At 43.7% G+C, this 17,100-nt stretch overlaps 1 protein-coding gene across 10 annotated transcripts in view; it reads right to left on the reverse strand.

Moving 5' to 3' along the window:
* Nucleotides 1-291: 291 nt before the first annotated feature.
* Nucleotides 292-17,100, reverse strand: part of TLE4 (TLE family member 4, transcriptional corepressor) — a 136,079-nt gene continuing 119,270 nt past the window's right edge. For all 10 annotated transcript variants that reach the window (XM_036893446.2, XM_036893442.2, XM_036893441.2 and 7 more), the window contains 9 exons: nucleotides 16,582-16,714; nucleotides 16,043-16,236; nucleotides 15,755-15,831; nucleotides 7,050-7,299; nucleotides 5,763-6,010; nucleotides 4,207-4,354; nucleotides 3,634-3,784; nucleotides 3,203-3,279; nucleotides 292-1,978 (listed from right to left, as the gene is read on the reverse strand). In XM_036893446.2, coding sequence (XP_036749341.1) covers nucleotides 1,871-1,978; nucleotides 3,203-3,279; nucleotides 3,634-3,784; nucleotides 4,207-4,354; nucleotides 5,763-6,010; nucleotides 7,050-7,299; nucleotides 15,755-15,831; nucleotides 16,043-16,236; nucleotides 16,582-16,714 — 1,386 coding nt within the window. In that variant the 3' untranslated portion in view covers nucleotides 292-1,870. The remainder of the gene's footprint in view (nucleotides 1,979-3,202; nucleotides 3,280-3,633; nucleotides 3,785-4,206; nucleotides 4,355-5,762; nucleotides 6,011-7,049; nucleotides 7,300-15,754; nucleotides 15,832-16,042; nucleotides 16,237-16,581; nucleotides 16,715-17,100) is intronic.

The raw sequence follows: 17,100 nt of genomic DNA on the forward strand, positions 1-17,100 counted from the left end.
TCTAAAGCATCAAAGCTTTGAGTAACGTATAACTTTTGCTTGGACAATATTTTTACAAACCAAAGATGTACTCAGCAAACATCTGACAGCAACCTGTCATTGATAACTTCTGTTTTCCCTTCTAGCTCTTCTTCAGTGAAAATAAAACTAAAAGAGCAATAAAAAAGCCCATATAACTTGACTTTAACACTAGTCTCCCTTGAATAAAACTAGAAATTTTTAATATAAAAGAGTGACACAAAGATAAAAAAAACTAAAGCCAGGAAAACAAAGAATTAAAAATAAGCATACTAGAAGTTACTTATGTTTAATGCTTAAAAGTCTGAATGCACAAACAATCTACCATTATAGAAGTACTGGTGGTCAATACAATGCGTTAGAACTATGTACAATGCACAGTTTAGTATCAAAATCTTTCTACACTGTAGAGTTTTACGAAACTGTTAATGACATCAAACACTAAGCACTTAAGACACCATTTTTTTTCTGCTACCACATTAGGAACGTCAATGGACAGTCCATTTCAACTTGCAGCATCCATCCATTTCTAGTATGAAATTAAGTAATTTTCTACTTACACAATAAAGTTTATCTACACAGTTCTTTTGATTTTGATCCATAGCAGCAAAGGCACTGTACATCAGCAGATCCACAGACTTAAAGGAGTTTTAAAGCATTCAAACAAAAATAATAAAAAAAGGAGTCACATATCATATTTAACAGCAACAACATAAAGGATGACACGAAGTGTCTGGCACGAAGGCCCAGCCTGTGTCTGTTTCAGGGACATCCCACTAAGACATGGGAAGAAACAGAGGTAAAGGAAGCAAGTCCTCAACCCCAGGCGAGTGTCCGTTCCCCCTGGTGCTCACAGGGAGGTCCTCGCAAGTCCTTCCCTGCTGCCCTTGGTTTGGGAAACACCTGACTTGTACAGTGGGAGGAATCCTCCCCTCAAACTGTACAGTTCCCAAAGAACATGCCAGAAAGAGCCCATAATTTCTTGTAATGACAAAACTCCCCAAAGATAGACATCTCCCTTTGCAAAGAAATGTGGCAAAAATATCCGGAAGGGATTACGTTCTCTCTCTCTTTGAGGCCAAATTGAATTTGTTCATCTGTCTATAATACAGTAAGAAAAGGAATTAAAAACGTATTACAAAGACACTTGTCAACAAGTCAAAAAAAAGAAAAAAGAGAAAAATCCAATTACTTTTATCAAATATAATCTAAAGCTACAGATACGTTGTTTGAAGTTGTCCAAATAGACTCAAATGAATATGACGTGGGCTGTCATGTTCTAATTGTTCAAATTTCCAAACATCTTTAAAATAAGTAGAAAACAAAAACAAATAAATCTAACAACACAGCAACATATTGCTTCCATATGTAATTATACATTTCACATCTCTATACAGTCATTAGTCTACATTTAGTGACATTTTTTAATCAATTATTTTAAACCTTCCTTTCCCCTCCTTTGCCAAAAAAAGGGGGGCAGGGGTATCAAATACAATGCATCTTCATTATCAATACAGGAGCAGACAGCTTTATTTAGTCAAAGTTAGAAAGCCTTCTTTAAACAAAATAAATATATTACAGATATAATACATAATTAAAGATTCCATTCACTGTTAAGTATGGTTATTTCGTATTGTTCCAAGTAGACAGCTGAAGATTTGGTATCACAGGTTCTTAATGAGTTTTCACAATTGACAGCAGGAAGGAAGTGGGGGCGAGGGTGGGGGTTTGACGCCCCAACTGCAGTGAGGGTCTGATTCTCAGCTTTAGGCGCGGGGTAGTGGAGTGGAGGGAGACGGACAGAACAAAGTGCTACAAGGAGAAGGAGTCCAGTTCACATGAAGATTTATCCTTAATAAATAACTTCATAAACCGTGGCCTTCTTGTCCCCAGATCCAGTGACAATATATTTGTCATCCACAGAGATGTCACAGCTAAGCACCGATGAGGATTCTTTGGACTGGGAAAGAAGCACATAAACACAAATGTTAAATATGGAAAGAAAAATCCCTGAAAACTGAGAAGCAGGATTGCAGAATTCCAAGGAAAAACAAGTATAACATGTTCAAACGTCACCCAAATAGGAGCCCCAAGCAAGGAAGGCTGAGCCGGTGCCCTCCAGGGGCTCCTCACCAGGGAGGCGACCTGCTCCTGCACTGGGGACATTAGGTGGCAGGCTAGTCAGTGGCACCTGTGACACCAATGCTGATGAAGCCAGGCCCCCTTTCAAAGCCTGCTGTCCAGAGAGTGAAGAACAGCGCTCCTAGTGAAAAGCCATCATCCTCAGTCAGATGGCTGGATTTAGATCGAGCTGTGAACACGAGATGTGCCACTACACCTGTCTGAGCCTCAGTTTCCTTACAAAGGCAAACAGGTAAAGATGTCTCACCTGGCTGCCACCTTAAAGCGTTGCCTCAGAGTTCAATAAGGTAATAAATGGGAAACGGCATTGAAAATACTACATTTTTTTAGATAAATCTAAAAATAGTTCTAATAGAAAGCCTAATTTTCCCCTGTGTAAAAACAGAGTGCAAGTTTGCAAGTGGGGAGTAGTTCATTATAAAGAAAAATGTATCATACTTAGAGCTCTGGATACTATGTTCAACTTCTGGCGACAAAGGGTTCAATGTCACCTGTGACCTGGACTGCACTAAACCAGCCAGCTGACCCCGTAGGACTCTAACCCACTACCGGTGCTTCTCAGGCTTTTTTACCACGACCTATAATAAACACATTTTACTTCACAACCCAGTGTACACATAAGATACATATACTTACTATAAAAGACGAACTCTAATATTTTTCAAGTCCTGGTTGGAATCATCTAAAATGTTGTGACCCACAATACAAAAAACACTATTAAATTATAAACTTCATGATAGCAAAAATCAGCTATTTTTGTCCTATTGATTATCTTGCACAGTATATGTTGGTATGCTGGCTTAATACCACTTAGTCAAGAAAACTACAAATTTGTTATGTTACTCCTAAAAAAAGGACACCTAAAAAATAGCATCCTAAATACAGAAGATTAAGAAAGAAGAGTCTTGCTTAACTTGCACAATGGGAATAACACTAGCTTCTACCTCCTACAACATTTATGTACATTATTAATTTGAGAGGATGCACAGACCAAGTTCGGTTAAACCAGCGCCATGCAGTGAGTACACGAGTTAAATGTTACCTGGAATATACTGGCTCCATAAGGTGTTCTCCAGGCATTCAGAAGGTTGTCCTTGCCAGTGCTCACAAACCATTTGCCTACAGAAAGAGGGTTTCAAAAAGGCAATGTTAGTGTTACTTTGTCAGACCCTCAAGATTTGCTTTATGGAGCATTAAGCTATTCACGGAAAACTCATCTAATTGGTAATAAAAGTTATTTAACACTGGAAAAATTTACTTAGATTTAATGAGTCATTTATACTTATGACAAAGATAAAAGTGGAGTGACACCTAAAATTTACATGGCATAGGGAAGTTGGCTTGTGTAAGGAATTGGAATTTTGAAGAGTACATGTTAATAAACGAAAGGACCTGACTTACAATAATATATCAGCAGGAGGCCTGAAGGAACAATTCCTGTTGACAGAAAATAGACGAGAGGGGCTTGCTTACCACAATGGGCAAACTTGAGTGACAGCACACAGCTCTCATGAAGATGCAGCTGGTATTTGTCCGGCTTGGTGACATGTAGCACCTCCACATTACTGTTCTCCATCCCTACGGCAAGCCACTCTCCAGTTGGGCAGTAGCCCAGAGAAAAGATCTAGATTAAAACAGGTTATAGTGCTGGAGTTCCCAGAGGACATGCTTCCTTTAACTAGCAGGTATTGTTTCTTCTGAGAATACTACTTAAATGACGAAGGTGATCAAGATTATCTCAGACAAAGCCAAACGGGTGATCCCAAAGTAATGAGTCAGATCTCCACAATACAATTTATGTGTCAATGTAAAATCCACATCCATACAGAGTGATGGTCTTTCAAATAGAAACCTGATAAAAGCTTAAAATCAATGAGGTTGAATCCTTTAATAAAATACTGTTGTAATTCGACAAAAAACACTAGAATTTTCAGTTGTCTAATCCACACTCAAAAGTGGCTTCCTCACACAGTATACCAACTGCCCCTTAAGATGTCACAGATTTCACAGAACCATGTCTGAAATGTCACGGGCCCACGGCCGCACCTGTGAGGTGAAGTCATGCTGCTGCAGCTGTCGCCCTTCACGCAGGTCCCAGGATCTGACCGTGTTGTCCAAGCCGCCTGTCCAGAGCTTGGTGCCATCATTAGAAATGTCAATACAGCTGGCCCCATCTGTGTGGCCCTGGAATTGCCTGAAAAATGTCAACATGGAGGGAAAACCCATGAAAAGTTATTTTTTAGGTGAACTCAATTTAGAATTCCTCAGCGATCAATTTCATTGCTGGCCTTATTTGAAATGGCCAGATTTCATTTTGGTTTATTATGTTTCCTTATTACTCAAGTAATAATGAAGTATATACATAAAGATTAAAGTTTAATTGAGATGCTGAATTTCCAGCACTTCTAATTTTCGAACACTTAGGAAATATTCTTCAAATTACTTTTTGACTAAAATAAGACTGATAGAACTGATGGAAAAAATCTCCAACTGATATAAACAAAAGAAAACAGACGACTACATGTATGGGGAGTAATCAAAGATACAGTCCGAGACCCATTCTGTCCCTGTGGTATCAAGGAAGGAGAGAACTGAAGAGGACGTAAGGAGTACTTTCCCTTCTGCAAAGCTACGGGAGGGAGCACAGGGAGTGGCAGAACCCATTCTGCTGAGGGAGGGAATACAGCCTACGGCATGAAAGGCCTGCTCTCCAGAAGGGGACATGGACACTCAGGGACCCGAATGCCCCAGGGGCTGGTAAAATGTACAAAGACATTGGGTTGGGGGGAGGGGATTAGAAGGAGTTCCTCATTAGGGCCTTCCCCAAAGGAACCAAAGCGATGATCCTTTTGTTTTTGGAATCACATATAAAGCCCATCAGGCAAACTATCTTGGGAACAGAGGCTGCCTACTCCATCCACCTCCCCCAGGCCTTGCAGTTTTGCTTCATCAGGACCTTCATACGCTCTTCAGCCAATCACTCTTGCTTCCTGCTCTTAGGTGCTGCTGCCCAGAGACTTGTTGCAGGGCTTCACCTATCAACACAGACCCTATACAATCTCATTTCTAAACAGACCTCTTAGTTATATCTGTCCATCCTGAAAGGTGGGCTACCAATAACCGAGAGCATTTTAGGTGATCGACACCAACACAATGCCTGGGCCATGGCAGGTGCCCAACGAGCTTGTTTCAGGAGTGAATGTGTCAGATACATAGGGCACCGAGGACAGCAAATACCCTCAGCGCGGGTCTATGGACAGTGATGGTCGGTAAGCGAGCACAGATGGCGAATTACAGATGTCTAATGAGCTCATGGGAACCTCATGCACATTAATTAAGTAAAAATGACCTAATTTATAAAAAACCTGAATTGGTGATGCTCAGTATGTCAAAAAAACCTCCTCATTTGATAAAAGTTCAAGTACTGCAAAAACAAGATTGCATGATAATAATTTGTTTCTAACATCTTAGAATGGGCCTATTCTTAACAATTTTTAGTAAACTATATTTAATCTTTTTAAATTTAGACACGCACAACTCTCAGGCACTGAATGGCAGCACGAGTACCCTCTCACACCTGGTAAGGGAGCCTGCGGACCCACCTCACCAGCGTCTGGTTGTGCAGGTCCCACACGGCGATGTTGCCGTCACTGCAGCACGAAAAGCAGACCTTGGAGTCAGGGCTGATGGCCAGGGCGTAGCAGGCGGGGGCCGAGGACGTCAGCTCTGCCTTGATGCGCGGGGTGGGGGCCGCCAGGTCCCAAATGGACAGAGTACTGGCCTCCCCTCCTACAATTAGGGTGCGACCATCAGGGAGTAATCGGCAGGAACGGATATAGTTATCCCTGTTCTGTAGAGACAAAAACCATCAAGAGATTACTCATGAGGAAAGGAAAACTGCATTAACATGAGAGCAGAAAGCCATAAAGTATTGTGTTCCCTCCTGGTTTTAATGAGCCATTTTTACTTATGACAATGATAAAGTGGATTAATGCTGGAAAATTACATGAAATTAGGGAAGTACTTATACTTGATTTACAAAATTTAGTCCCCAGATATTTAATCTTAATTAGCATGAAAATGCAAAGATCTAGACCCCCTCCCACCACCATCAAATCAACCAGCTGCCAGAGTCCTTTCACAGACATGCACACCCCCGCAATCCGGGAGGGCCTCGCCTGGGAACTGGTGCACTTGACCTGGCTGGTGAAGTTCCAGGAGTAGAGACCTGGTGGTCTCCTCCTTCCACCTGGCCCTGCACTGCTGGCTAAAGGGAATCTTGGCTTTGATAAGGCAGCATCAATGGGAGGCAAGCCTTGATCAACGAGTGTTAAAGGACAGGGAGAAAAACTTCCTCCCAGTACAGCAGGTTATGGGAATCTTGTGTGCATCAATTATGTTAAACTGACCTGACATCATGCTGTAAGCAAAAAATTCTACTGCTGGCCTAAGAAAGAAAATCAAACTGGAATTTCCCAAATAACTCAAGGAAAACATCCATGAAATAGCTAAGGGTATTCAAGTGTCTACCACATGAAGTGTAAATTACTCTCAACTCATAATGTGTCAGATTAAGATGTTTAGGTACACTCTCACAGAACTAATCACTGGCTCTTAGTTTTCTTAAACTCCTTTATCAACTGGGAAAACAGCAGTTTGCCCACCCCATGCCCTGGGCAGGGTTAATGAGAGCCGCATGCCACATGCAGAACCATGTCATCCTGCTTTCAGGCACCAAAAGAGGACTCCGGTCCTTATCAGTGTTCTCAGTCTCCAAGTGAATGACCAGAGGACTCTGGGGACAGCTGGCCCCTTAGGGTGCAGGCGGGTGTCTCTCATCTTCCATCCTGTTTACTGAGTGAGGTCTATGTTCACCCATTTTCACTCACCAAACAGTCCAGCTGAGAGACGGGGCTCTTATTGCCGGGGTGGCTGATGTCCCAGACCTTGACGCAGCCCTTCCCGCCCGTGTACACGTGTCTGGTGGGGTTGCTGATGGTCACGGCACACACCACCTCCCCGTGGTTCAGCGTGTTGATCTGGCGCGCGTGTCGGGGGATTCCGGGTCCGATGAGAGCGTCGGGGGGGAAGGGGACAGGCTGCATCTGACCGTCTGCAGTGACGTGGAAGGAGTAGGCTCTAAGGCAGTAGAGGGGACAAAAGAGAGGAAGACAGGAATGTAAAAAATGTTACATAACTCAGTGCAATGAGATAAAAAGTACATTTTCAGTGCTACTTATCACTTGCAAACAAGTCAAATTTACCCAGTATTGTGGAAGAATCCGTTTTCAGAGTCACAGAGCTAGATCTACAATCAAACCTCAGGCTGACTTTTCACAAGCTGCTGTGTGACATCAGTAGTTACTTAGCCTCTCTGAACCATAGTCCTAACCTTTAAAATGTAGAGACTGCTATCTATACGTCACAGAGAACTAAATAAGAGAGCCAATGTCTGGTACAGTTCCTACTCCTTCAGGGCCCTCTACACGCTTCCACTCCCTTCTACTTTCAGTGACTGAGAAGCCTGGGATGAAACTTTTGCCTACAGATCAATTCACTCTAATCAAATACCTTACTTAGGGAGATCATTAAACCAAAATTATCAAGCTTTAAGGAATTCAGAGTGTCTAGGCCTAGAGGGTGAAATGGAAGATGTGCAACCAAAAAAGGAAAAAGGATTGAGTCTTATTAGACTCTGACAGTCACTAATTCTAGTAATTTCACATGAAGTTAGAACCTGAAGAGGTGTCCTGTGTGACTGCCCCAAAGGCCACCCTGGGAGTACCTATCAGCAGTGACATCTCCAATTCATTTTTGGGGAAAACCCTCCTCCAGTTGTAAAAATTTGACTTTAAAATGCAACTTAAGGTAGATTTCTTTACCTTCACTAAAGTCAGGGAGAGAATACCAGTGAGGCCACTGTGATGCATGCAGGGTTCATGGAGGCGGGAGGCGGAAAAGGAGGGAGCCGGGTCTGTGTTGGAGGACACTGGGCAATAGCCCAGTTTGGAAATTCTGTCATTCTGTTTAGGCACGGAGATTAGGAACGTGCTCTGTTTACAGGGAAGAAGTTTACAAAAGACATACCAAGGGAATGCACTAGTGGGTACACACAGGACAGGAGCTGGACCTATCCAGGAAACTCAGAATCAAAACAGTTTATGGTTCCTCATGCCAAAGCCTACAGGCTAGCCACATTTAGCCCATTACTAAGGAGACTCATCAGCCCCCTGAATGTCCCCAGAAAGGATGACACATGCACTGTGGCTGGGGAAGATATGGGTGCCAGACAGTGGAGAGCTTTTTCCTTCTCTGCAGATTACAGAGAAAGGCTCAGAACTCAGCTGCAAAAGAGTAGCAGAGGGGGAAGAAGGTGGAGAGGCAGGAAGACAACAGATACAGACAATGCTTTGGTTAAATCAGCAGGATTTGGAGACACACTGGATGTATGCCCTGGATGAGAAGGGTCCTGAGTAGGCTTCGAAGGTCTGGGACCCAGATGACCAAGCAGATGACAATATGCTAGTGAAGGTGATAGGGAAGCAGAGCCAAAGGGGACACATGCAGGCCAGTAAATGGCTTGCTTTTCTTTGGCTTGAGAGCAGAAGGGACTGAAACAACTCAACAGAAAGCTGAAAACTGATTCAGGAGAGACGTCAGATGCACTCACAGCCACAAAAAAATGACAGGTGAATCCTGGGGCACATTATGCACAGAGTAGTCTAGAGGCAGAATCTAAGAGGAATTCCAGCAAGCGCAGTCAGAGAGGTCAGTCATCAGGAAACGATCACATGAAGAGGCAGAGAAGATGGTCAACCACACAACAGCTTGTCAACCACAGAGATCCATCCAGGAGACACCCTGCCCACCCCATGTGCCGAGCATCGTGCTGACAGGGCTGGGGATGCAGCAGGAAGAAAAGGCCCACACACTCCCATTCTCCTTAAGTTCAGCTTGTGCAGTGGGACTGGGCAGCAGTTGGTTGGAGGGGCAGATTCATTAGTGAGATACTCACATAAATCAGTGTCAGAGGGTCAATGCTATGAACTGCGGACAGGCCGGATTACTCTTAGAATTTGACAGAGGAGGCCATGGAAAATGGAAATGGAGCTGCCATATAAAGAATGGGGATTATGTACCTAGGCACACAGGGGAAGGCAGTATGAGGAGTACGGCAAACATGAAGGCCGAGTGAGGCAGAATGCTTATTACCCATCTGGTCAGAAAATACTTAACTACAGGCCTAATATGAGCCGTGTGCTATCAGGTGTTGGGGAATCAGGTGAAAAGTGAAGCCCCTGTCCTCCAGAACCTACCTCCTCTGAGGGGAAAGAGACACCACTGAAGCAGACACCTAAGTAACCTCAACGGCAGAAAATGCCACCTATCTCCGCCCCCTCGGCTTCAGGTAAGAGAGAGTAATGGAGCCCAGAGAGGCCTGCAGGGGCCTATGAGCTGAGCCCTGGAGGAAGGATGCACATACTGAGGTGGGGATGTGCCAGGCAGAGGAACAGTGCATGCAAAGCCCTGCAGCAGGAGCAGCAAGAGGGCCAGGCGCACTCAGGGGCAGGCCAGGCTGCAGGAGAGGGAGGGGCTGGGGTAGACAGGGCCTTGCAGACCGTGGTAAGGGGTGTGGAACCATTCTGAGTAGAATGGGATGCCACTGGGAACTTCTGTGCTGGGGAGTGATGAGATTGTGTTAAGGGATCACCCCAGCTGCTGGGTGAAGAGCGGATGGTAGGTGGCAGACTGGAGGAAGGAAAACAAGTCGGGGAACTGGTGCGATAATCGAGGGAGAAGTCAGTGGCTGGGGCTTGAGAGACAGGGAGAAAGCTGGGAACAGATTTGTAATTTAAGAGATCAGTCGCTGGCTGGAGGTAAAGGAGGCCATGTTGGATGGGACATTGGACTGTGGAGGGGGACACAGTGAGGGGTGACGACAAAGTCTTGTGAGTCTCTAGGTAGGTAACTCAAGTTGAGAAGAGCAGAAGGTCACTGGAGGTGACGTGGCCCAAGGCCTGAGACGAGGAGGTTACTGGGGGGCCGACCTTGTCAACACCAGAGTCACCACGATGATGGCAGGCTCTGAGGGAGTTAGGAAGGAAGACCCTAAGCCAAGTGTCAAGTCTGTAGTAAACTGCGAAAATCCCCCAACAAGGTGGAAGAGCGATTAGAGTCCAATGGCACAAGCCTGAGGGGGCAGGATTTTCAGAAAGTAGGTCAGTTCTAGAAAGACTGGAGAAGGGGCGCTGGGGCAACACAGCCTTCGTCACCCCTGCCAGTGGCCCTGAGGATTTCGGGATGTGAAACCTACGAAAGGCAGCCCCTGAGAGGTTCCCTCAGGAGAGCCAGGGGTCAGCTGAGGCAAGGAGGGGAAGGCAGCAGCGCTCAGAGGAAAAGCCTGAGACTGAGGGGGGACATGGAGAAAAAGGCCAACTGACTTAGCAGTGAAGAGGCCATGAAGACTAAATCTTGAAGGAAGGTTATTCCAAATTTAGATGGTGTTATACATTCTTAATGATAATTTACTTGAAAAGACATCCCTTTTCTCCTCTCTAGAATCACTAAATGGTTTTTCAAGAGCCTTGAGAATTTAAATAGTTAAGAAACCAGGCACACAATTTCCTCTGAGATTTTTGTTATCACATTCTTCAACTCAACCACAACCATTTTTCTGTGAGCACCTACTATGTTCCTGGAACTCCCTTAGTAAGAATTTCAAGAGCTTACTTGCAATTAAGGACATAAAGTGGCCCTGTTTGTTACTAGATATGTAAGATACTCAAGACTAGAAAAAACAAAACTCTAATACACACTTACCAGATTTCAACAAACTTGCTGGTGACGTGTAGCTAGTAAAGTGCACTGGAGAGCATAAAGAAACCAACTCAGGCTTGAAGAACTATTCTTTTTCTATCTAGTAAATCCATCAATAAGTGCTTGCTATCCACATCCTTGGGCAGAGGCAGTATGCTAAGGAAACAAAATCAGGTCAAGCACTGGTCTTGCCCATAGGGGCTTAAAATCTAGGACATGTGATGAGAAAATGCAGAAGTGACTTGGCAATGAAGAGGTCATGAGAGACTTGGTGGTTTCATAGAATGGAAGGATTTCACTAAAGAGGGAGCAAGACAGAGAAACGATTCCAGCAGGAGGCAGAGAATAGGGGCTCTAAAAGGAGCTGAGTGAAATGACCTGGCAAATCCCTGGACTGGCTTTCACCTAGGGATTCACTTACTCAGCAGTGACTCCACAGTAAGTGGCTGGAGGTGCTGGCTGGAGCACAATCTGATAAAATATACTGTATACACACACACATATAACAGATATAATCTCTCTCAATATAATGCTCTAAAAGGGAGGGCCTAGAAAGCCAGCCTGAGAACTTCCCAATTTACTGAAGGATTTTTCAGGGGAGAAAGGATGGGACATTACTGGGGCAAAGCCAGTCACAGAATAGATTGGGCAGCAAGGAGCAAAATGGAGGAGGAGAGGAAGATGGCTATTTCACTAATCTAGATGGGAGCTGATGGGGGCCTGAACCAGGCAAGCTGGAAGAGGGCCGGCTAGAAAAAAAATGTGGATATAAAATTTTGTGGGACTTACCTAGTAAGATGTGAAAAAAGAGTCAGAAATAACTGAGTTTCTGAGCTCAGGAAACAAGAAACAGAGTATTAGCAGTTGGTGAAAAATGGGCAAATTGGCAGGAAGACCTAGTCTGGGGAAGCATTTTGTGAACGTGATGAATTTGAAGTGCAGGTTAACACACATTCAAGACCTTGCTGAGATGTCCGCGTAACAAGAAACACAGGGCCAAGGAGAGAGGGCACAGCAAGCCAGAGAAATACAGTGACCTGAACTCTTATAAAACATGCATGCACATAAGGCAGTTCAGTTCAAAAGCTAAGAGCTAAGAGTGGCTCTGTAGGGCAGGCAGTGAAGAGAACAGAAGCAGTGTGGACTTCCTGACAGAACTATATTTCAAACAATCAAGGCATCTGCAAGTCTCTCTTTTTAAAATGTGGACATTGAAGTTGTTATTTTACTTGACTCATCAGCTTTCAATGAAAGCCCAGCATTTCAAAGAAGGTCCTTAGCCTCCCCACTTCTACTGTTGCTACCCTCTCAAAGAGGTCTGGTTTGTGATGTTATACTCATCTTCTTCAGACTTTGCAGCACCTTCTCCAAGATTTCAATGTCTTACAAGATGGGACTAGACCTTGAACTTACAATTAAAGGTCTGACTGTTAGACTTTTTGAAGTATAATAGAAAATTAGGTTCTAAGTGGCATCTAAACCTATCAGTAGGTTAGCCAGCCAACAGATACTTGTTGAATGTTGCATTGTTCCTATTTTGAAAAATCTTGCTTTATAAAAACAAATAAATACGACAGAGAAAGATTTCTGAACTGTGAGCAGCCTAAAAACCATTAACTTGAGCTCTTTTCTTATGGCTGCTTTCACATGCCATATCCCATAATATACTTAGTACCATGGTTTTAATTGAATAGTTTTACACTACCTATAGAAGTCTCCTTTAAGTAGCAGGTGAGAAAAAGGTCCATTTTTGGCTTATGATGAAATTAAACTATGTTGTCATTTCTATTACATATTGAGCAGAACCCTTGCTAATTTACCAGAATAGATGAGAAAACCCAATGTGAATTATCAAATAAATGCTATTTTATTCTTTAGTTTGGAACATGCATTTAATTACAATTTTTGTTAATATCTAGCAATTTATTCTGTAAAAATAATTAAGACAGAGATGTACAACTGTTTTAAGGCTTTCTAGAGAAAGGCAGTAACTGGGTATGTGTGGTAGAGGAGGCCTTTAAGTGGTTTATCATGCTTTATGTTCTAGCACAGAAAGTTTCATAATCTGTACCTTATGATCTAGAGAGCCACATAATCATTATAATCTCTTCTGTAAAAAATCTATCATAAAAGTGTATTATCTTTATAAGCGAAATGAATGTGAATGTATGTCTTGATGCTCTGTTACATAAAGATACACCATTGACAGGAATGTGGAGTGTAATTTATTCAGTCTGATCTTCTTGGGCCGTTTCTGCCCCCTACAAAATGTTCTGTAATAGGCAACTAAAAATTGATAATATGTGGGGCAAAGCTGAATGGCAACAGGGCTGCAGTTGACTGACTAGCCACTGTACACCCAACAGGGTTCTAAATGGGTAACGTTATCTTACTTCATCCACACCCTCCTCTCCCTGTTGGGCGGTGCCATTCCTGATGAGCCAACCGAAGCTCACAAAGTTAAGAAACTGTGCATAAAGTCACTGTCTTCTGTCAACTGGCAGAGTCAGATTCAAACTGGGGTCTGCCACACTGCAGAACTCACTCTCTGCCAACCACATCACGTTCTCCTTGGGGTTCCTGACGTCATATGCTAACTGCATTAGGTATGACTCCACCACTCCCAAGAACAGAAGTTGTTAAACAGCCTCCATCCCATCAACCCTCCCAAAAAGGCCTGGACAACTTTATAATGCTGAGTGGCAAGCTGGGGGAAGGAGGAGACCAGCTGTGATTCCAGAGAGGTTCAACTGGCTCAAACTGCCAAAGCAAGACCGCCATTGCTCCTTCAGACACACCAGCGCACTTTGAGTCCCTGTGGCCTCTGGGCGGCCTAGGCGAGCAGCACCACCTCCTCTGCTCTGGTGCTCACGCTACAGCTCTGGGCGCCACTGCTGGTTAACGAAGTGGTGATTACACAGACCTGAATGCAGGCCAATGCTGCTTCCCTGACGGCACCCCTCCATCCCCACGAGTTCATCTGGGCATTCGTTATTTGATTAATCCTATGACCTTGTTATTTAGTTGCTGCTTGAAATAGACCAAACTTTCACCTTCAAATACACCAGTTCTTAGTCAATAAGACTTGTCAGTCAGTCAACAACTATTTGCAGAACACGCACAACACAGAATATTATGGTAATTGATATTTATACCTTCAACTCTCAAGGAACTCAAAGTCTAATTTGCTTTGCTTCCCTTATTAATCAGTCAAATATTTACGGAGCAACTTGGCTATGGAGCCAGCGTTGTGTTTGATGCCAGCAGGGTGGAGAGAAGTTACAGAGAAACCAAGAGTCTGAGGCATCAGGTAGAAGAGAAAGAAAAGGTCAAGATCAAGTGTGATTTAATACTGAAGGGCAGAAAATATGGAGAAAAGGAGAGGACACACAGGAAACAACTACGTGCCTGTATAGGGTAGTGGATAAATAATCATTGGGAGGTCAGAAAAGGGAGAGATCAGCACACACACATGCATGCACGCACACACACACATTTATTATTTATCTTCTTTCTTTCTTTTATTCATTCAACTAGTATATACTGTGATCACCAACTATGAACCAGGTACCATTCTAGGCACTGGAACATCTATAACTGAATAGCAAGGAATTCTTCTCTGCTCTCATGAAACTTACATTCAAGCAGGGAAAGGCTGATATGGCTACAGATAAGTATAAAAGAGATAGAGAATAGAAAAGAAAGATGGTGGAGAGAGGAAAGGACAGAAAGATCCCTGTTTTATAGGGTTATCAGAGCAGAGTGCTCTGATTAGTGACATCTCAGTGGAGACCTTAAGTAAGACAGTAAGTCACAGAAAAAGTGTCACAGAAAGACCAGTAAGAGCAATGCCCTGAGGCAGGCAAGCCACCAGAAGAGCCTCTAGGAGAAAGGGACTTAGCTGTTACTCAGGGTCAAGTTTGGACAGCAGGTGGGAAAGCACTAGACTGCAGAAGCAGCATGTGCGTGGTGTTTACAGTGACAGACAGGATGCCCAAGAGAAGAGTGATGAGAATAAATACAGTCATGTGATAAGGCAGGAGGGTCTATGCGCATGCTTCCCAATGGGGAGGAGAGAGGAAGCAGGCTGGGATTTTAAAGGAAGAGCCAGTGTTATTTTATATTAAAGTCTTTGTATCTGGGAAGATGAAGCCAAACAGAAGAGATAACTGTGCATAGGTAGTAAGAACCAAGTGCACTGGATTGAAATAAATGATGTAGAATGAGATGACCGGAGATCGGAGTGTACAAGAGGAGGCTGGGACATCTGAGGTGGGTGTTTGCCTCTGTAACTTAAGGGTGCTGTGAATACAGAACCTCCAAACACCCAGCTACAAGGACAAGAAGCCAGATGAGCAGCAAGCTACCCTTTTGAGAAATACAATCAAGCTTAATACCACAATTCTCTTTTCAGCCTTTCAACTTTGGCACGTCTTTCCCCAATGTGCTCAAATTTTGAACATCCAGGTTTACACATAAGACTCTTTCAAGGCAACAAAAGAATTCAGTAACAGATGTAGACTGTTAACAGCAGAACAGTGACTGCTGGAGATGCCTCACTAATTTGCATTTCCATATTAGAAGCTCAAGATTTTCAACTGAAAATACAAAACCCTACCTCATTACCTCTTTCCCTGTGCTAAGAGAAAATGAAAAATACTTTGCAAGGAAAAAAAGGCAAGCAGCAGGACATCCCTGCCATTGCCCAGCAGAGCTGCAGGCCCAGCAAGGGCCTAGGGACTGGCATGCCGTGAGCACGAGGCCCAGAGGTACTCACGGCTTTCCTCCTGGAATGCCCGTCAGGTTTGGAGGTATTGCTGGCACGCGCATGTGATGGTGTGGATCAAATCCAACCTACAATTTTTCCCAAGCAAAACAACAGAAACACAGTTACATTAGCTTATTTCATCCACCTCAATCTTTCTAAATCATGAGTTTAATTTACAAATATGCACAGGCCCCTCTATAAATACCTCAAATTATATACACTACATTCTAAAGTACGTATGATAATCCTCTGAGCTCTGACATATTTTTATCGGGTAAAAGCCCGGGGCAAACGCACCACTGGGGAGCGTCCGTAGGCAGCGGCGGCTGCTGCGGCGGCAGCGGCCGCGCTCATCTGCGGGGACATGTTGTGCAGGCCGGCGTAGGCGGCGCCGGGGCTGGTCAGCTCGCCGTTCATGCCCGCGTGGGGCACAATCCCGAACGGAGTCGGGTATGGACAAGGTACTGCCATCGGGGTCCTCAGGCTTGAGGCTATAGACCAAAACGGGAGGGGGAAGAGAAAAACCAAGAACCCATAACAATAACGAAGCACAACATTATTATAGACATTAAAAAACAGGATCCATCGTTCAAATAAGATTATTTTAATATTGTCGCAAGTCATTCAAGCCTTTATCAGGGTTTATTTCCTCACCTTTTACTGGATACCTACTATGCTGTTTCAGGCATGGTAAGTGTTAGGTGCTTGGCTCAAGTTAAATAACAGTCCTTCAGTGCTGGTTATTGGGACTCTTAATGGATTGCACTTTTTAAATTGCTTTTTTTTTAAAAAAATAAGAAGCATAAATATGTAGAAAAACATTTTTTCTTACTAACCCAGGGGGTCAACTCCTGGTGGCTTTCCAGGTACAGGCCTCAATCCGGGAGTGGAATTACTGCCTGGGGTAGGCGCATCAGTTCGTGGAGTAGGGGTATTGGATTTTGAAACAGGAGTAGTAGATTTTTCATTCTAACAAGAGATGTAATGGAATACATTGGCAATTACAATATAGTTTGAACAATGATGTTAAACATTTAAAAAGGTAAAGAAAAAGGAAAGGAGAAAGAAATAGGAGTGGTACTGGCCCTTTATCTCATTAATTTAAAACAACTAACAAAGAAACAAAGAGTTCTCTGAGGCCACAAAACCGTTGTTCAGAGGAGGACATAACCTGAAGCTGAATTCAGGGTACAGCAGACCATTTCCAGGAAACTAGTCTGAGTCAGATGGATGCTGACAAACGACGTCTGGACTGTGACCAGCCAACTTGCTGGTTGCTTTGACTGAGTGGTTTGAGTCGGGTTCCTGGTGGACTATATTATGTTGAAAGAAGCTTCCTGGGTAACAAGTCCCAT

The sequence above is a fragment of the Manis pentadactyla genome, chromosome 3 (assembly GCF_030020395.1).
Source record: "Manis pentadactyla isolate mManPen7 chromosome 3, mManPen7.hap1, whole genome shotgun sequence".
Classification (NCBI taxonomy): Eukaryota; Metazoa; Chordata; class Mammalia; order Pholidota; family Manidae; genus Manis; species Manis pentadactyla.